Below are 19,881 nucleotides of genomic sequence, written 5' to 3' on the forward strand. Positions count from 1 at the left end.
CAATCCCTGTCACAGATCCTTACAGAATTCTTGAAAGAAATATATCCATTAATGGGCACCTATAACTACATTCTCTTGGGTTAATACGCTTTTTAGTTAATCCAGGCTCATGGACGATTGCACAGGATGAAGTACAAAGGGAACTGACTGTGCTGTGATGAGAAATCGGCAGATGATGAAGAAGATTGCGACTTGGGGCATACTCAAATTTAAAAAAAAATACAACTTTGAACACTTAATGAGAGGCACATTCCTGATCTGATCAAAGTGAATTGTGAAGCAGATCCATTCACACTCCCAGTAGTGCAAGTCTGATATGTCAGATGTTCTGTTATTAACATATTAAAGATTAGGGGCATTGAGCACATGTACCTTGAAATGATTCTATTAAAATGGAGACATGCTGACCACGTATGAGCACTCTCTATTTTAGAAGATCCATTAACCTATTTAAATCAAAGATCCCTGGAAGAATGGAGTTTGACTGGACTTTGTGATGCAGCCAACATTTACACAGTCAGCAGTGATCACAGCTTGATAGGACAACATCTCCAAGGGCAATGGCGTTCACGTTAGATCATGGAAGCATCAGAAAATAAGACACCATAATTATGTCGTAAGAATGAAGGCCAAGTTCTTCAAGATATACCTGAGGATTTTATATCCTGAATTGTGATGTACACAAAGAGGTCAGCCCATCATGCTGGACTAGCTCCTTGATTTTTTTCCTCTTCTTTTACATATTTATCCAAAATATGAATTGTTTTTCAGTCATCACACTCAAAAGGAAAAATGCTGATTCATTCTTTGCCAGTCATAGACCACAGAACATTGCAGCACAGTACAGAATCTTCGGCCCTTGGTGTTGTGCCGAATTTTTAACCTACTCTAAGATCAATCTAACCCTTCGCTTCTACATGGCCCTCCATTCTTTTTCACCCATGTTGCTCTAGAGCAGGGGTTCCCAACCTGTGATCCAAGGACCACTTGCTTAATGGTATTGTCTATGGCATAAAAATGGTTGGGAACCCCTGCTTTAGAGTTTATTAAATGTCTCTAATGGATCTGTCCTGACCACCACCACTGACAAGGCATTCCACTCACTTAACACTTTCTGTACAAAGAACCTGCCTCTGACATCCTCCGTATACTGTCCACCAATCATCTTTCTATTAGCCATATCATAGCTAACAATCAGGTTATTTATTTTTACAATTTCTTTTTATTTAGAAATACAGCGTGGTAATAGCCCTTCTGGCCAAATGAGCCCCCGTCACCCAATTACACCCATGAGACCAAGAACCTTACAAACCCAAATGTATTTGGAATGTGGGAGGAAACTGGAGCACCCAGAGGAAACCCACGTAGTCATGGGGAGAATGTAAGGACTCCTTACAGACAGCAGCAGAATTGAGCTCCAAACTCTGATGTCCTGAACTGTAATTGCATTGCACGAGCCACTATGCTATCATGGTGCAACACAAAATATTGTATGTGTTGTAGCTAATGTCAGCAGTCCCTCTATACTGTACAATAGCTGGTACTGCAAAGTGTTACGCTTAACCACCTCACTTCCGTGCTGCCTCTGGGGATCTTTTCTAAAGTTATGGGGTTAATCTCTGACACTTCTGGGTCCCATCATTTTACAAAGGATGTCAAGGAGACAGGAAGATTAGTGGAGGAAACAGGGAAACATTATGTGCAGGAACAGGAGATTCTACTATGTTTGTACTCATTCATCATGCAGCCCCTGGACAACACTGCCAGGGCCAGCTTGAATCGCATGAACTCTCTGCAATTTTCATTCTTCTGTGTGAGCTGAGCACTGATGGCAATGCCAGCATTTATTGACCATCCCTTTGTGCCTTTGTGAGTTGTAGTGTGTGGGACGAGGGGTAGTTTTTGACTAACAGCACTAAGTGTTGTGAAGATATCGTAAGAAAGGGAAACTGTTGGGAGTGGGTTAGTCATAACAAAGCTATACCCTAAGTACTATATTTATGCCATTCAATCTGGCCTTGTCAGTGATTTCCAATATAAAACCACTTCTCACATCTTTTTAAATATTTTTAGAACCTCTTTTTCAATAGCAGGTTGACTAAAATATACCCAGGCTTAAATACACCCAGGAACTTGGCCTCCACCACAGATGGTGGCAGAGCATTCCACAGATTTACTGCTCTCTGGGTAAAAAAAATCCTCCTTACCTCTGCTGCAAAAGCTTGCCCCTAAATTTTGAGGCTGTGCCTTCTAGTTCTGGATACCCTTACTATACGAAATATCCTCTCCACATCTACCCCATCTAGTTCTTTCAACATTTGGTAGGTTTCAATGAGATGCCCCCCTACTTCCTTCTAAATTCCAGTGAGTACAGGCCCAAAGCTGCCAAATACTCCTTAAATATTAATCACTTAATTCCTGGAATCATTCTCGCCATCTCTCCTCTGCTGTCATGCCTGCCGGTATCCTTCTTCAATCCATCTGGGAAAGCTCCTCTCTTATGCCTTTGTAATTCCCTTTACCTGCTCCCGGTACGAAGGAGCTGCCAAGTCTCTGAGTGACCTCCAACCCAGGCAGAACTTGCACTGGAATCTCTACTGGAATTAGTTACTGAGGGCAACTTGGCAAATTGGTAACTGGCGACAGAGGCTGAGGGTGGAGTCTATTTTTTACAACCCTGTATTACTTTGAATAAATCTACTGAGCAAAAGTCTTGAACACATATCTAGCTAGGATGCCTATGACTTTTGCACAGTACCATAGCAATTTTTGTGTTGCACTGTACTGCTGCCACATAAAGAAACAAATTTCATGACATATGTAAGTGATGATAAACCCGATTCTGTATGTGAGCTGGAAGGGGGCAGGGAGAGGGGAATAATGTTTTGGAAAAGGGAAGGGGAGAGGGGAGGGAGTGGAAAGCACTACAGAGGCATTCTCTAATGGTCAGTAAACCAATTACTTGGAATCAAACGACCTTGCCTGGTGTCTCAAGGCCGGATGTGTCTGTACCTGCGCCACCTCCAACCCCGCCACTGGCACCCCTTCTCCACCACCTGTCACACGCCACACTTGTGGAGCTCCACTCTCGCCATTCCCAACATTACTTACTCACGCCTATTTACAAACTTGCTTTCCACTCCATGATGACAAATACAGTACTGTGCAAAAGGTTTATGCATCCTAGTTTTATTAATGTCCTCAAGACTTCTGCACAGTGTGACAAATAAAGCTAGTCATTATTAATCTTTTAATTCTTTAATCTTTTACCTGTCCTAGCATCCCTGAAGACAGCACCCACAGGTGGATAAAGTTTGGTCGGTACAGTTAGCATAACGCTATTAGAGCACTCGAGAAGCCAGTTCAATTCCCTCCACTGTCTGTAAGGAGTTTGCACACTCTGTGATCTTAGTTCAAGCAAGGAACTTCATTGTGCCCTGATGTTTTGACAAGAGTAATCTGCTTTGATTAGATCATGATTAGATCCCATGAGGGCAGCACAGTTAGCAGAACACTTTATTGTGCCAGCTCTAAGATCAGGGTTCAATTCCCACCACTGTCTGTAAGGAATTTTTGTATTCTCTCTGTGACTGCATAGGTTTCCTCTAGATGGCCCAGTTACCTCCAACATTTCAAAATGTACGGTTCGGGTTAGTGAGTTGAGGGCATGCTGCACTGGCACTGGAAGCATGGTGATGCTGGCCAGTATATTCTTCACTGATTCAATTTGATGCAACTATTGCGATCTAGGCCTCAAGCTGCAGACCAGGGAGAGACACACAGAAGTGCTACAGTGTGGTTGAGCTCGGCTGGGGCCTGGCAGTCCCCCATCAGTGCTGCCCTCTTGTGTTTGAGTGGTGCAATGACAGGCTGGATTGCCTGCGTCTGCACACTGCCAGGGCACCGTACCATCAATTACTGGACATCGTCGCTCAGGGTCTTGGACTATATATATGTTTTTTTCCCAAGTGAATATGCTTCTTTGCTGGCTATTTTTGAATTTTACTCACTATTTTGTAGTTTTCTTGCTACTTTGAATGTCTTTGCACCTTGCCCCAGAAGAATGCTGTCTCGTTCAGCTGGATGGCTTGAATGATAATTAAACTTGATTTGATTTGATTTGAAATGATGCATTTCACTGTATATTCTGATTTACATGTGACAAATAAAGCTAATCTTTTTTTTCTTTATCTTTGATTAGACATTTAGCACATCTCACCGATAATTGTCATTAAGCTCCAGTAATCTGGTATTTGTGGGACTTTGGTGGTGCCAGATGAGCAGATTGTCCAGAATATTGGATGTTACTGCCTATGAATATGCCAGCACACTTTAAATCCACATTTTTTGAATGATATGCAGTAAGATAATAAATTTTCCCGAAGCTGTGATACGCGTAAAGGAAGCAGACAAATTGGAGACCCAGTGGGTTAAAGAAATCAGAACCCAGTGAGGCAGAAACAAAATCCTCATGAGGCCCCTAAAACAATGAAAGGGTGTATCTCATCAGTGATGTCTCCTCAGAGATAAAAGGCGTATCTCCTCATAAATGCAATGGTGCTATGGCTTAAAACAATAAATTAACACTGGTGAAGGTAATGCATCACACACAAAGCACTGGAGGAACCCAGCAGGTCAGGGTATAAACAGTCAACGTTTTGGGTAAGACTCTTCATCTGGGCTGGAAAGGAAAGGGGAAGAAGCCAGGATAAGAAGGTGGGAAGAGGGGGAGGAAGATCAGCTGGCAGGTTGTAGCTGAAGCCAGGTGACGGGGAAGACGGGTGGGTGGGGGACGGAGGTGAAGTGAGAAACTGGGAGGGGATAGATGGAAGCAATAAAGGGCTGAAGAAGGAGGAATCTAATAGGAGGAAAGGGAAGGAGGAGGGGAATCAAAGGAAGGCAATAGACAGGTATAAAGGGGTGAATGAAGATGTTTTGGTCCAAAGCTGTCTACCTATCACCTCCCACCTTTTCACTTCATCCCCTCTCCCCCATCCACCTTTCCTCTCACGTAGTATCACATCACCTGCCAGCTTGCATTCTTTCCCCTCCCCTCTTCTTATTCTGGTATCTTCCCCCTTCCATTCAGTGTGGATGAAGGGTTTTGGCCTGAAATGGCAACTGTTTATTCCCCTCCATAGATGCTGCTAGTCTTGCTGAGTTCCTTTAGCATTTACAATATTGTGCAAAAATCTCAGGCACATATATATAGCGAGCATGTCTAAGACCTTTGCACTGTATAGTATATTGGTTAAAATAGGAAGGTGGTTGGGAAACATAAGTAAGAGTACTTAGCTTTGTTTTAGCTCATTGGATTAAATGTTACTTGGTAACTGGAAAGACATTATATACAGTACTGTGCAAAGTCTAGCATCTGCTGAATCTCTTGATCGAGGCTTGATAGAGGTATATAAAATGATGATGGGTATAGACAGAGTGAATGCAAACAGGCTTTTTCCACTGAGGCTAGGGGATTAAAATACCAGAGGACATGGGTTAAGGGTGAAGGGGGAAAAGCTTAAAGGGAACATTGGGGGGTGGCTTCTTCACACAGAGAGTGATGGGAGTGTGGAATGAGCTGCCAGATAAAGTGGTAAATGCGGGCTCACTTTCAACATTTAAGAAAAACTTGGACAGGTACATGTATGAAGGTGTACGGAGGGATATGAGCCAGGTGCAGGTATATGGGACTAGGCAGAAAAATGGTTCAGCACAGCCAAGAAGGGCCAAAAAGGCCTGTTTCTGTGCTGTAATGTTCTATGGTTCTTGTTTTACTGAATGTGATGACTGAATGTGAAATATTTACACTATTTCTTCATTGGTATATATTTTTGAATATTTATAAATTTTAATATCTGAAATATATTTAAAAAATCCAAACAATTGGATACCATCTTATTGCTGTAATAATGGGCAGCATAACTGTTTTAACAATGTTAGGTGAGAGTTAACTATTGACCACCAAGAGAACCTCCTGGTATTCCTAAAGTAACACCATGGCTCACTTCCATCTACCTGAGAGAAAGCTGCAGCTTCAGATTAAAATTACCATTAACAGTCTGCAGCTGCAGCAATGCTGCACTGTTCTGCACTGCATTGGAGCAACAGCCTAGAACCACAGGGGTGGTTTATTTCTGGTACATCCTGTGTTCTGGCAATGAAGTGTTACTTCGGGAGCAGTGGCTCAGAAGAATCATGCTGCAATATTATGACATCATGCCTGAAATAACATCGAACATATGACTCACACAATGAGACTGGGGCCCTTTAAATTGGCAGTGGGATATTAATAAAGACCATATTATAAAGCGCAGCTATATAAACAGTGACATTTTTGAGGTTAGTTGCATATAGGAAGCTGCAATTATCTGAGGGTGCTGCTCAGAGTTTATACTAGTTCATTATAGAGTCCCTCCAGAGGGTTGTTCTGTCACTCTCTACTAAATTAACAGCTGAGGTGACTGAATCACATAGAGAAGCAAAAAGGAACTTTGCAAAGGAAAGGAACAGAAAATCAGAGATGTCATAAAAGGCAGTTCACTCCTTTTTAAAACTATTGATATATACAGGTTGTATTCCCTTAAAAAAAAGCAGACTTCTGTAGTTGGATTTTTCAAGGTCAACGTAGCATTTAAACATGCCTTTCAGGAGCACATTCAAAGTGATTGTTTGATAGAGGGCAAGTTCATGATGTAGCCGGTATTCCAAGTGACTTTCTCTTAGTTTGAGATCACAGAGCTTGTGATCACGTGAGCCGTTGCTTCTGGTGAGTAAGCGCAAGATTTAAAAAGTGAAGGGGGCTTGTTGGGACTTTAGGCAGAGTTTAATGGTAAATACAAGCAGGCTTTTTCCACTGAGCAAACACGAGGAAATCTGCAGATGCTGGAAATTCAAACAACAACACACACAGAATGCTGGTGAAACACAGCAGGCCAAGATGCTGTCTGGCCTGCTGTGTTCCACCAGCATTTTGTGTGTGTTATTGTTTGTCTTTCAACTGAGGTTGGGTGAGACTGGAACTTAAGGTCGTGGGTTAAGGGTGAAAAGTGAAATATTTAAAAGGAACCTGAGAGTGAACTTCTTCACTTAAATGGTGGTGTAAGTATGGAACTCACACAATGAGAAGAGTGGATGCAGGTTCAATTTCAACATATGAAAAGGTACATGGTTGAGAGGAGTGTGGAGGGCTATGGTCCAAGTCCAGGTTAATGGAACTAGGCAGAATAATGTTTTGGTATTGATTAGATGGCCAAAGGGTCTTTTTATGTTCTGTAGTGCACAATGACTCCTTGACTAGAGTTAGGAACCTATTCGAGGATCAAGTTCATCCTATGGTTCAGTGCAGAAAAGGTTCAATCAGAAGGTATTATCTCCTTTAGCAGTTTCAGTTACTCTTTTCTGACGTCATGCTAAGACAAATCAAGCACCACCTGTGATTCAACCAACCACAGTTATAAATAGTATTGAAGTTGTGCTTAGCCATATAGTTGTGGAGCATGGGGAGCAAGCACAGTTGCTACAAGCTGAAAGGAATGTGGGAAAAGGTCGACCTTCAACCCTTCAAGTCTGAGAGTTAACAGGAGGAAATCTGCAGATGCTGGAAATTCAAACAACACCACACACAAAACGTTGGGGGAACTCAACAGGCCAGGCTGCATGCATGGAGCAGAATAAACAGTCAATGTTTTGGGCCAAGACCCTTCACTAGTCCCGGTATTGGGACTAGTTACTTCCATTGGGGAGGAGGCACAAGAGCCTGAAGATGCACACCGTCTGGTATACTGGGGGGTTGGGGGGGGCTACTGCTCAGGATCAAGGTAAGCTACAGAGAGTTGTAAACTTAGTCAGCTCTATCATGGGCACTACCCTCTGTAGCATCTGGGACGTTCAAGGGGCAATGCCTCAAAAAGGTGGTGTCCATCATTAAGGACACCCATCACCCAGGACATGCCCTCTTCTCATTACTACAATCAAGAAGGATATAAGGAGTCTGGAGAAAAACACTCACCAATTCAGGAACAACTTCTTCCTGTTTGCCGTCCAATTTCTGAATTGAAATTGAACCCATGAACACTACCTCACAACTTTTTTTAAAAAATTAATTTTGCACTACTTATATAATTTAACTATTAGATATAAATATATATATATTTACTTACTGTAATCCACAGATTTTTTCTCTATTATTATGTATTGCATTGTACTGCTGCTGTAAAAATGATATATTTCATGATATATGCCGGTGTTATTAAATCTGTTTCTGAATGATGTAGGAACAGCTTCTACCCTCCACCGTCATATTTCAGAATGGTCCACAAACCCATAATTGCTATCTCACTATTCTCCTTTTGTATTATTTACTTATTTTTATTATTATTATTACTACTACAGTGATTATATATCTTTTCACTGTACTGCTGTCATAAAACAACACATTTCATGTAACAATAAACCTTATTCTGATTTGAATTCCTTAAAGTTGGTTTGGTTTGGTTCTTTAAGGTTGATACAGCCAGGGATGGTAATGGGGATAAGCTCCCAATACCTATTAAATGCACCCAATGGCATGCACCTTAAATAGCCTCTGACAACCAAGGCTCCTAGCCTTCACATATGGCTTAGGTACTAGGCCTGGCAGAGCCATTTCTACTGACAGGAGCAAGGGCAAAGGCGGGTTACTGGTGCCTTAAAACCACTCACTTTCGGCAGATGGAACTCGTCAGCCATGGTTGGCAGCTCATCAAAAAGGAGGAAAATCTGATCTCAAACCTCCTTTGCCTTGCAGCTAAACCCACTCATGGGGAAGGCTTTGGGAGCAAGCCCAGAGGGAAAAATCTGGAGCTGGATTCCCGAAGGCAGTCCTATGTTGTGTTCAATGCTGACTGGCAACTCCGGTGACACTGCTGGTGCCAAACAGTTGCAGCAGTGTGTGATATCTACAAGATGCTCTGCAGCAACATACCAAAGTTCCAGACCCACAACCACTACCATCTAGAAGGACGAGAACAGCAGATACCTGGGAGCACCACCACTTGGAAAACCCCCTCCAAGTCACTCACCATCCTGACTTGGAAACTTATCGCTGTTCATTCATTGCCACTGGGTCAAAATCATGGAATTCCCTCTTGAACAGCGCTATGAGTGTACCTACACCTCAGGGACTGCAGCGGTTCAAGAAGGCAGTTCATCACCACCTGCTCTAGAGCAGATAGGGATGGGTAATAAATGCTGGTTTAGCTGGTGATGCCCACATCCTGTAAATAAATATCATCTCACTTGCTTGTGTCCCTGAATGAGGGATATTTATGGACTAACTTAAATCATTGGCTTTAAACTTACAAATAATCGCGTTGTGCATTTCTGCCAGTCTGATATGTTCTGAGCTCATTCTTTAATAAGAAAATGAGTACCAACCTTTCACCCTGTCTCCTTTGCTGAGAGGAATCTCCCCATCTCCTTGAGGCTGATAGGACCTCAACACGATAAACTGCCTTCCAGGCACTGCGCTATAAAGCTTACGCTTGGATCCCTGGCTCTCCAATCCTGAGGCAGCTTCTTTAATAATGGCAGGACTATAAAAAAACACAGACAATGGCAATAGCATTAATAATTCTGCAGGCCACAAATATCCTTCAGGCTCTAAGGACACTTAATGGTTAAAAAAAAAACATATGATGATGAAACTTCAATGGTCACGAAAACACTCAATAGGTCAGGCAGCATCTGAGGAAAGAGAAAGAGAGGCAACATTTTAAGTTGGAAACCTTCATCAGAGTAGGTCCTTAAAATGAGGCTAACATGAAACATTAAGCCTAATCATCTACACAAACATAAGAGGTGCAGGAAATCCACAGCAACACACACAAGATGTTGGAGGAAATCAGCAGGTTGGGCAGTGTCTATGGAGGTAAATCGCCTCCCATCTTCTTTAGAGTCAGAATCAGGTTTATTATCACTGGCATATGTCGTGAAATTTGTTAACTTCACAGCAGCAGTTTAGTGCAATACATAATGAAGAAGAGAGAAAAAAATAATCAATTTACAGTATATGTATATTGAATAGATTAAAATTGTGCAAAACCCAGAAATAATTGTATATTATAAAGTGAGGTAGTATTCACAGCTTCAATGCCCATTCAGGAATCGGATGGCAGTGAGGAAGAAACTGTTCCTGAATCACTGTGTGCCTTCAGGCTTCTGTATCTCCTGCCTGATGGTAACAATGAGAAAAGGGCGTGCCCTAAGTGCTGGACGCCCTTAATAATGGATGCTACCTATCTGAAACACTGCTCCCTGAAGATGTCCTGGGTACTTCGTAGGTTAGTACCCAAGATGGAACCGACTAAATTTATAACCCTCTGCAGCTTCTTTTGGTCCTGAGCAGTAGCACCCCCCCATACCAGACGGTGATGCAGCCTGTTAGAATGCTCGCCACACAGACCCACCTTCTCCCTTACCTCGTTTCACCTATCACTTGCCAAGCTTGTACTCCTTCTCCTCTCCCCACCTTCTTATTCTGTCTTTTTCCTCTTAATTTTCAGTCCCAGCCTGAAATGTCAACTGTTTATTTCTCTCCGTAGATGCTGCCTGACCTGCTGCATTCCTTCAACATTCTGTGTGTTTTGCTCTCAGTTCACCCTCATTTTACTGACTTGTTTCGATGACGTTCTGCAACTTAAAATGTTAATTCTGTTTCTCTCTATACCGCTGATCAGGGTTTCTCGGTTTTTCTGATTTTAGTTCAGATACTTGGATGTGCCATTTTACTTTCTTCGTCTTGCATTTTCTTCTTTAAACTCACACATTTTTCCGAGGTAAAAGCAACTGTAACAGAGTCTGTGTTCAAAACCAGCACACCATCCCAAGATTCAGCAGTGCCAGAGATGTTGAAAGCTGCACCAACCTAGATTTCGGAGGAAAATAGGCCAATATCAGTGTGCCTTCTCCTTGTGAGGCAATAAGAGGAGTAGAGGGAGTCCTCTGTTAAGCACCGTCTCTTTGCCTTTCCTCGTGCTAATTTTAGCTCACCAATTTATGTGCTGGTATGAACTATTTTAATGCAAGCAATAACCTTTTTAAGATGAGCATACCTCATCCATCACTGCAGAGGTTCTTGCCATCATCTCAACTCTCAGGAAATGTGAAAAGTACAGCAGGAATTTGGGTTCTAGTTAATTACTTGACTGGAGAGAAACAACCACTTGGAAATAGGACTTTTAATTCCCCCCATTTGTTGTACTAAAGTGCTCTGCCTCAAGTTCAGTGGCACAAAGAAAATGGCAAAATTGGGGCCTCCTCACTTTATGGACCTTTTATTGTGGTGCCTATTTCAGATTCATTCATCACATGCACATCAAAACCTACAACCAAGTGCATCATTTGCATTAACAACCAACACAACCCAAGGATCTTCTGGGGGCTGCCTGCAAGTGTAGCCGCACATTCCAATGCCAACACAGCATGCCCACAATGCCCAGGTATTTAGATAAATAAATGTTAACTATAATACTACAACACTGTCTATCAGATATTTAGATAGATAGATAGATATATTTAAGTGTATTTGCTGAGCAACACACATGTAATACTGGAGGAAGTGTATATCTTATGGACAGAGGCTGCCTATAGATGACACATCACTCATGCACTGCACACTGTGAATGGTGTCAGGATGGTTAAGTTAAACCTCCCAGTTGCACTTCAGGAACAGGCAGACTGCATCAGAGATGAGGGGAGATGGTGGGGGAGATTGAGGTGGAGTGGAATTTCCTCATGGTGTCACACAGGCAGTGGAGCAGTCTGCACCCCATGTTCCTGCTGGCCCCAAGACATAAATGGGAAGATTGGGGCCATACCTTGCATTATCTTACACTGCAGTGCAGAGAGTGGTGACACTACTTTTGTTAATGCTGATGTAGAATGCTGATGTTAATGCACATGAACCTGAATGCGAAGGGGCTCACTTTCAAGGAAAGTAACGTTCCTCCAGGGACCCTCCCATCCCATTTTCAAAACAACTGTAAGGTCCATCTCCCTGAGACTTTTGTAGCATAAAAATGAGATTATTGGTTGAAATACATGCACTGGCCACTTTATTAGACGTATCCTGTACCTAATAATGTGGCCACTGAGTATATGATTGTGGCCTCCTGCTACTGCAGCCAATCCACTTCAATGTTCTATGTGTTGTGCATTTAGAGATGCTCTTCTGTCATAATGTGTGGTTATTTGAGTTACTAACTAGTCTGTCCATTCTCCTCAGAACTCTCCCATTAACAAGGTGTTTACGGCCACAGAACAGCAACTCACTGGATGTCTTTGTTTGCACCATTCTCTGTAAACTCTGGAGACGGTTGGGCATGAAAATCCCAGGAGCCCACCACCCCATCCAGCACCAACAATCATTCCATGTTCAAAGTCACTTAGACCACATTTCTTCCACACTCTTGCTGTTTAGTCTGAAGAACAAATGAATTTCTTCACCATATCTGAAAGCTTTTATGCACTGAGTTGCTGCCACATGATTGGTCGAATAGGTATTTGCATTAATCAGCAGATGTAAAGGTGTACCTAGCCACTGATATATTCTTAGACGGGTGATAAATACTTTACAAATACATAAACCATGCTCCTAAGAGTGTCCTATTAATCTGAATATTCTGTGACCAGAGGCATTGCCATGCCATTTTTATTATTCTATTAACGGAGAATGCAGTACATGGTACTAGTCAATTGGCTAGAGTTCCACGGAGAACAAACTGCTTGGGTTTTAAAATAAGTAGTTAACGTAATATTGATTATTTCAGGCCATACCATGGGGCACCATGAACCCGTTAATTGCCTCTTGAGATGATGTGGTTGAAGTTATAGTGCTGCAAATACAGCTCTTCCCAACACAATCAAAGATGGATCAGGACACAAGAGATTCTGCTGTTGCTGGAAATGCAGAGCGACACACACAAAATGCAGGAGGAACTCAGCAGGTCAGGCAGCATCTATGTAGAGGAATAAACCGTTGATGTTTTGGGCTGAGATTCCTCCTAATTCAGCCTTTACTTCTTCCACCTATCCTCTCCCAGCTTCACACTTCATCCGCCCTTCCCACCCACCCACTTATCCTCTCACCTTGTCTCTCAGCTTTTGTTCGGGCATCTGGCCCCTTCCTATCCAGTCCTGATGAAGAGGCTCAGCCCAAAACATTATTTATTCCCCTCTGTAGATGCTGCCTGACCTGCTGTGTTTCTCCAGCATTGTGTGTGTGTGTGTGTGTGTGTGTGCGTATTACTAGAGATGAATCAGAGCCTGTGTGGGAGAGGCTGTTCTGAACCATTTCGTTTCAGTCATTACCAAGTTGCAGTACAATTTCAAAAAGTGTGTGAAGTGCACAATTGAGAATTATCAGTGTGGACCAACAATCTTCAGACTCAGGCAAGAAAGTGGGCCAGTGACATACTTTAATTAAAGTATGGCATTGGCCCATTTTCTTGCCTGACTCTGAAGAATGCTAGTCCTCACTGATTCCCTGTGATTGCTATAAAGCAGAATCCCAACAATCTCCCTTTCTGTTCAGCCCCTTTAATGTAGTAGGGGTGACAAAAAATAGACCACTGAATACTTATTAATCCATGAACACTACCTCAGTCTTCCTCTTTTGCACTATCTAGTTTTTTTTAAACTTATAGTTATTTTTTAAGTTTTGCAATATACCTGCTTCTAGAAAACCACAAAGACAGACAGACATACTTTATTGATCCTGAGGGAAAATGGGTTTCGTTACAGTTGCACCAACCAAGAATAGTGTAGAAATATAGCAATGTAAAACCATAAATAATTAAATAATAATAAGTAAATTATTCCAAGTGGAAATAAGTCCAGGACCAGCCTATTGGCTCAGGGTGTCTGACACTCCGAGGGAGGAGTTGTAAAGTTTGATGGCCACAGGCAGGAATGACTTCCTATGACGCTCAGTGTTACATCTCGGTGGAATGAGTCTCTGGCTGAATGTACTCCTGTGCCTAACCAGTACATTATGGAGAGGATGGGAGACATTGTCCAAGATAGCATGCAACTTGGACAGCATCCTCTTTTCAGACACTACCGTCAGAGAGTCAAGTTCCACCCCCACAACATCACTGGCCTTACGAATGAGTTTGTTGATTCTGTTGGTGTCTGCTACCCTCAGCCTGCTGCCCCAGGCAGAACATGACATATGTCATTGATGACAAACCTGATTCTGATTCTGCTGAATGGTATTAGTAAATGTTCGTATAAACCTTGGGCTAACTGTCTCAGAGATAATTATATTCATTAGGAGTTTGAGTCACCAAAGGCACTCACAAATTTTGTACAGCTGTACCGTGGAGGGCATTCAGACTGGCTGCATCATCGTCTGGCCTGTAACAGATTGAAATCAGCCGCAGAGAGTTGTAACCTCAGTCAGTTCCATCATGGGCAGTAACCTCCATAGTATTCAGAACGTCTTTGAGGAGCAGTGCCTCAAAAAGATGGCATTCATTATAAAAGACTCACATCACCCAGGTCATGCCTTGAACTCATTGCTACCAAAAGGAAGGTTGTTCAAAAGCATGAAGACACAAACTCAATGACTCACAAACAGCTTTATCCCCTCCATCATCCAATATCTGAATGGACATTGAAACCATGAACACTACCTGACTACCTTTTCAATTTCTATTTTTGGACTACTTATTTATTTTAACTACTTAATATATATATAATTACTGTAATTCACATTTTTTCAATATTATATTGCATTGTACTGCTGCCACAAAGACAACAAATTTCATGACCTATGTCAGTGATATAAAACCTGATTCTGATTAAAATGTGAGCTAAAAGGCCTATTTAAAGATCAAAGTAAATTTATTATCAAAGTACGTAAATGTTACCTTCACGTTAATTTTCTTGCAGGCATTTATAGGAAAAATTAAATACAATAGAATTTCACATAAGGTGACAATGACCAACAACCAATGTGCAAAAGACAAATTGTGAAAATGAAAGTAATATTGAGAGCATGAGATGTAAAAAGTGCTTGAAAGTGAGTTTGTATTTCTTAAGTTGTTTACATGATATATGACTCTAGGATTACAAATGAACATGTTGGAGGAATTGTGATTAAATTGCTGTTCCAGGAATCAAGGGGACTGGAATAACAATCTAGAGATTTGAGTTCAAATCCCACCATTTGGAAACCTGAGCTCCCACACTCAGAGATTCAGGAACAGCTTCTTTCTCCTCTGCTTTTAGATTTCTGAGAAGTCCATGAACCCATGAACACTACTGTGTTATTAATTGTCTTTGCATTATTTATTTAAATTGTAATTTATTGCAAATTTTATGTCTTTACATGGTACTGTTGCTGCAAAACAAATTTCACAACATATTAAGTCAGTAATAGTAAACATGTTCTAATTCTAATGACAGCATTTAATAATCTGGCATTAAAACCCTCCAGTCATGAGAAATGGGGAGAAGGCAGAAGAATGGGTTTGAGAGGGGTAGTATATCAGTCATGATAGAATAGTGGAGCAGACTCAATGGGCTGAATACCCTAATTCTGCTCCAATGACTTATGAACTAATGATGACCAATAAATGCCTGGATTGTCATCAAATCCCATCTGGTTCATTGTCATGGGGGATGATACTCCCTCCCTATTCAGCGGGGTCTATATGTGACTCCACATCCCAAATGTGGTGAGCCTCTCAGATAATGGGCTACTAGACAAAAAATGAAGGCTGATCTTGAAAAATGAGCAAATAATTTTAAAAACAATTTTGTATTTAAGTAACTGCAGATAGATACTTAATACAGTCAGTTTCAGCAGCGGAAGCAAAGGATAAATGAATCTTCGCAAAGGAGAATGAAACTGTTTGGAAGCAAGATATAGCGGCTGCAGTATAAATAAATAATAATGTTTGTTTCCACTGAACCCTGCAGTGCAACAAAATACAAACAGTATTTGAATGGGAAACTGAGCAACACCACTGGCACTCTGGTAAAAGTACAGGTAAATCCCAGCAACCAGCCACCACCTCATGGGGTACCAGTGAGTGGCCTCTCACCTCTGTCAATTGCTCTTTTTACATCTTACTAATGAGCTTCTCTTTCCTGTGCTGGGTATGGCAGGGAGTCTGATGTGCTTCCCAGCAGGTTCAAGATGTGTCAGAATTGTATCATGGTTAACATAGAGCAATGTCACAAAAGTCAAATTCAAAACTAGAAGAATGGGCTGAAAAATGGCAGATGGAATTTAATGCAGATAATTGGGAAGTGTTGCACTTTGAGAGGACAAGCCAGGGTAGGACTTATACAGTGAAGAGTAGGGCAATGAAGAATGTGGTAGACCAGAGGGATCTTGGAATACAGATCCACAATTCCTTGAAAATAGCATCACAGGGTGGATAAGGTAGTAAAGAATGCATATGGCCCACTGGATTTCATAAATCAAAGTACTGAGTACAGGTGTTGAGATGTTTATATTGCAGTTGTTTAAGACATTGGTGAGGCCTCCTTTGGAATATTGTGTGCAGTTCTGGTCACCTACCTACAAGAAAGACATCAATAAGATTGATGAAGTGCAGAGAAAATTTACAAGGATGTTTCTGGGACTTGGAGGACCTGAGTTATAGGGACTAGGTTGCAATTTTATTCCTGACAGTGTAGGAAAACAAGGGGAGATTTGATAGAAGTATATAAATTATGAGTGGTATTGTTCAAATTTCTTATTGTTAATTCCCCAGCTGCTATGATGAGATTTTTTGAGAGATAGAGTGCAGTAACAGGCCCTTCCAGCCCAATGAGCCTGCACCACCGAATTACACCCATGTGACCAATTAACCTACTTTGAACTCAAGCTTCTGGCTTCTCCTCTATGGATACTAATTCAGTACTTTAATCATCATGATATTGATATCATAGAAACATAGAAAACCTACAGCACAATACAGGCGCTTCGGCCCACAATGTTGAGCTGAATACATACTTACTTTAGAAATTACCTCGGGTTATCCATAGCCTTCTATTTTTCTAAGCTCCATATACTTATCCAAGAGTCTCTTAAAAGACCCTATTATATCTGCCTCCACCACCGTCACCAGCAGCCCATTCCATGCACTCACCACTCTCTATGTAAAAACTTACCCCTGACATCTCATCTGTACCTACTTCCAAGCACCTTAAACCTGTGCCCTCTTATGTTAGCCACTTCAGCCTTATGACTAATACACCGTATGACTTCTTAACCACACAGCCAATCTGTGCAGCAACTTTGAGTGTCCTATGGACTTAAACCCCAAGATCCCTCTGATCTTCTGCACTGCCAAGAGTCTTACCATTAATACTATATTCTGCCATAATATTTAACCTACCAAAATGAACCACCTCACACTTATAACCATAAACCATATAACAATTACAGGATGGAAACAGGCCACCTTGTCCCTTCTAATCCGTGCCAAACGCTTACTCTCACCTAGTCCCACCTACCTGCACTCAACCCATAGCCCTCCATTTCTTTCCTGTCCATATACCTATCCAATTTTTTTTAAAATGACAATATCGAACCTACCTCTACCACTTCTACTGGAAGCTCGTTCCACACAGCTACCACTCTCTGAGTAAAGAAGTTCCCCCTCGTGTTAAATCTCAACTCATGTCCTCTTGTTTGAATCTCCCCTACTCTCAATGGAAAAAGCCTATCCACGTAAACTCTATCTATCCCCCTCATAATTTTAAATACCTCTATCGTCCCCCCCAACCTTCTGTGCTCCAAAGAATAAAGACCTAACTTGTTCAACCTTTCTCTGTAACTTAGGTGCTGAAACCCAGGTAACATTCTAGTAAATCTCCTCTGTACTCTCTCTATTTTGTTGACATCTTTCCTATAATTCGGTGACCAGAACTGCACACAATACTCCAAATTTGGCCTCACCAATGCCTTGTACAATTTTATCATTACATCCCAACTCCTATACTCAATGCTCTGATTTATACAGGCCAGCATACCAAAAGCTTTCTTCACCACCCTATCCACATGAGATTCCACCTTCAGGGAACTATGTGCCATTATTCCTAGATCACTCTGTTCGGCTGCATTCCTCAATGCCCTACCATTTACCATGTATGTCCTATTTTGATTAGTCCTACCAAAATGTAGCACCTCACACTTATCTGGGTCTTGAACTTATCTTGAACTCCTTCTGCCACTCTCAGCCCAGTTTTGCATCCTATCAATGTCCTGTTGTAACTTCTGAGTGCTCCACATTATCCACAACACCCCCAACCTTTGTGTCATCAGCACATTTACTAACCCATCCCTCCACTTCCTCATCCAGGTCATTTATAAAATTCATGAAGAGAAAGGGTCCCAGAACAAATCCCTGAGGCACACCGATGGTCACCGACCTCCATGTAGATTATGACCTGTCTACAAACATTCTTTGCCTTATATGTGCAAGCCAGTTCTGAATCCACAAAGCAAGGTCCCCTTGGATCCCATGCCTCCTTACTTTCTCACCAAGCCTTGCATGGGGTACCTTATCAAATGTCTTGTTGAAATCCAGATACACTACATCTACTGCTCTTCCTTCATCAATGTGTTTAGTCACATCCTCAAAAAATTCAATCAGACTCATAAGGCACGACCTGCCTTTGACAAAGCCATGCTGACTATTCCTAACCATATTATGCCTCTCCAAATGTTCATGAATCCTGCCTCTTAGGATCTTCTCCATCAACTTACCAACTACTGAAGTATTCACTGTTCTATAATTTCCTGGGCTATCACTACTCCCTTTCATGAATAAGGGAACAACAGCTGCAACCCTCCAATCCTCCGGAACCTCTCCTGTCCCCACTGAAGATGCAAAGATCAATCAATCAAGTCAATTCACTTTTATTGTCATTTTGACCATAACTGCTGGTACATACATAGTAAAAATAAGACAACGTGTTTCAGGACAGTGGTGTTACACGACACAGAACAAAAACTAGACTGAACTACGTAAAAAGAACAACAGAGAGAAAGCTACACTAGACTACAGACCTACACAGGACTACCCAAAGTGCACAAAAACAGTGCAGGCATTACAATAAATAATAAACAGGTCAATAGGGCAAGGTGTCAGTCCAGGCTTCGGGTATTGAGGAGTCTGATAGCTTGGGGGAAGAAACATAGTCTGGTCGTAAGAGCCCGAATGGTTCGGAGCCTTTTCCCAGATGGCAGGAGGGAGAAGAGATTGTATGAGGGATTAATATCATTAATCACAATATCATTGCCAGAGGCTCAGCAATCTCCTCCCTCGTCCCTCAATTCCCACAGTAGCCTGGGGTAAATCTCTTCTGGTCCTAGTGACTTACCCAACTTGATGCTTTCCAAAAGCTCCAGCACATCCTCTTTCTTAATGTCCATATGCTCAAGCTTTTCAATCTGCTATAAGTCATCCCTACAATTGCCAAGGTCCTTATCTGTAGTGAATACTGAAGCAAAGTATTCATTCAGTACCTCCGCTACCTCCTCTTTTTTCCACTGTCACACTTAATTATTCCTATTCTCTCATGTCTTATCCTCTTGCTGTTCACATACTTGTAGAATGCCTTGGGGTTTTCCTTAATCCTGCTCGCCATAGACAGACAGCCTTCTGGCTCTCATAATTTCATTTTTAAGTTCCTTCCTGCTAGCCTTATAATTTTTGAGATCTCTATCATTACCTAGTTTTTTTAACCTTTCGTAAGCTTTTCATTTCTTCTTGACTAGGTTTTCAACTGCCTTTGTACACCATGGTTCCTGTACCCTACCATCCTTTCCATCTCATTGGAACATACCTGTACAGAACTGATATCCCCTGAACATTTGCC

At 41.7% G+C, this 19,881-nt stretch overlaps 1 protein-coding gene across 3 annotated transcripts in view; it reads right to left on the minus strand.

Moving 5' to 3' along the window:
- The window catches only part of shank2b (SH3 and multiple ankyrin repeat domains 2b), a 1,221,224-nt gene that overhangs the window by 657,685 nt on the left and 543,658 nt on the right, over nucleotides 1–19,881 (minus strand). For all 3 annotated transcript variants that reach the window (XM_059976077.1, XM_059976076.1, XM_059976075.1), the window contains one exon: nucleotides 9,415–9,572. In XM_059976077.1, coding sequence (XP_059832060.1) covers nucleotides 9,415–9,572 — 158 coding nt within the window. The remainder of the gene's footprint in view (nucleotides 1–9,414; nucleotides 9,573–19,881) is intronic.

This window comes from Hypanus sabinus, chromosome 7, assembly GCF_030144855.1.
Source record: "Hypanus sabinus isolate sHypSab1 chromosome 7, sHypSab1.hap1, whole genome shotgun sequence".
NCBI lineage: Eukaryota > Metazoa > Chordata > Chondrichthyes > Myliobatiformes > Dasyatidae > Hypanus > Hypanus sabinus.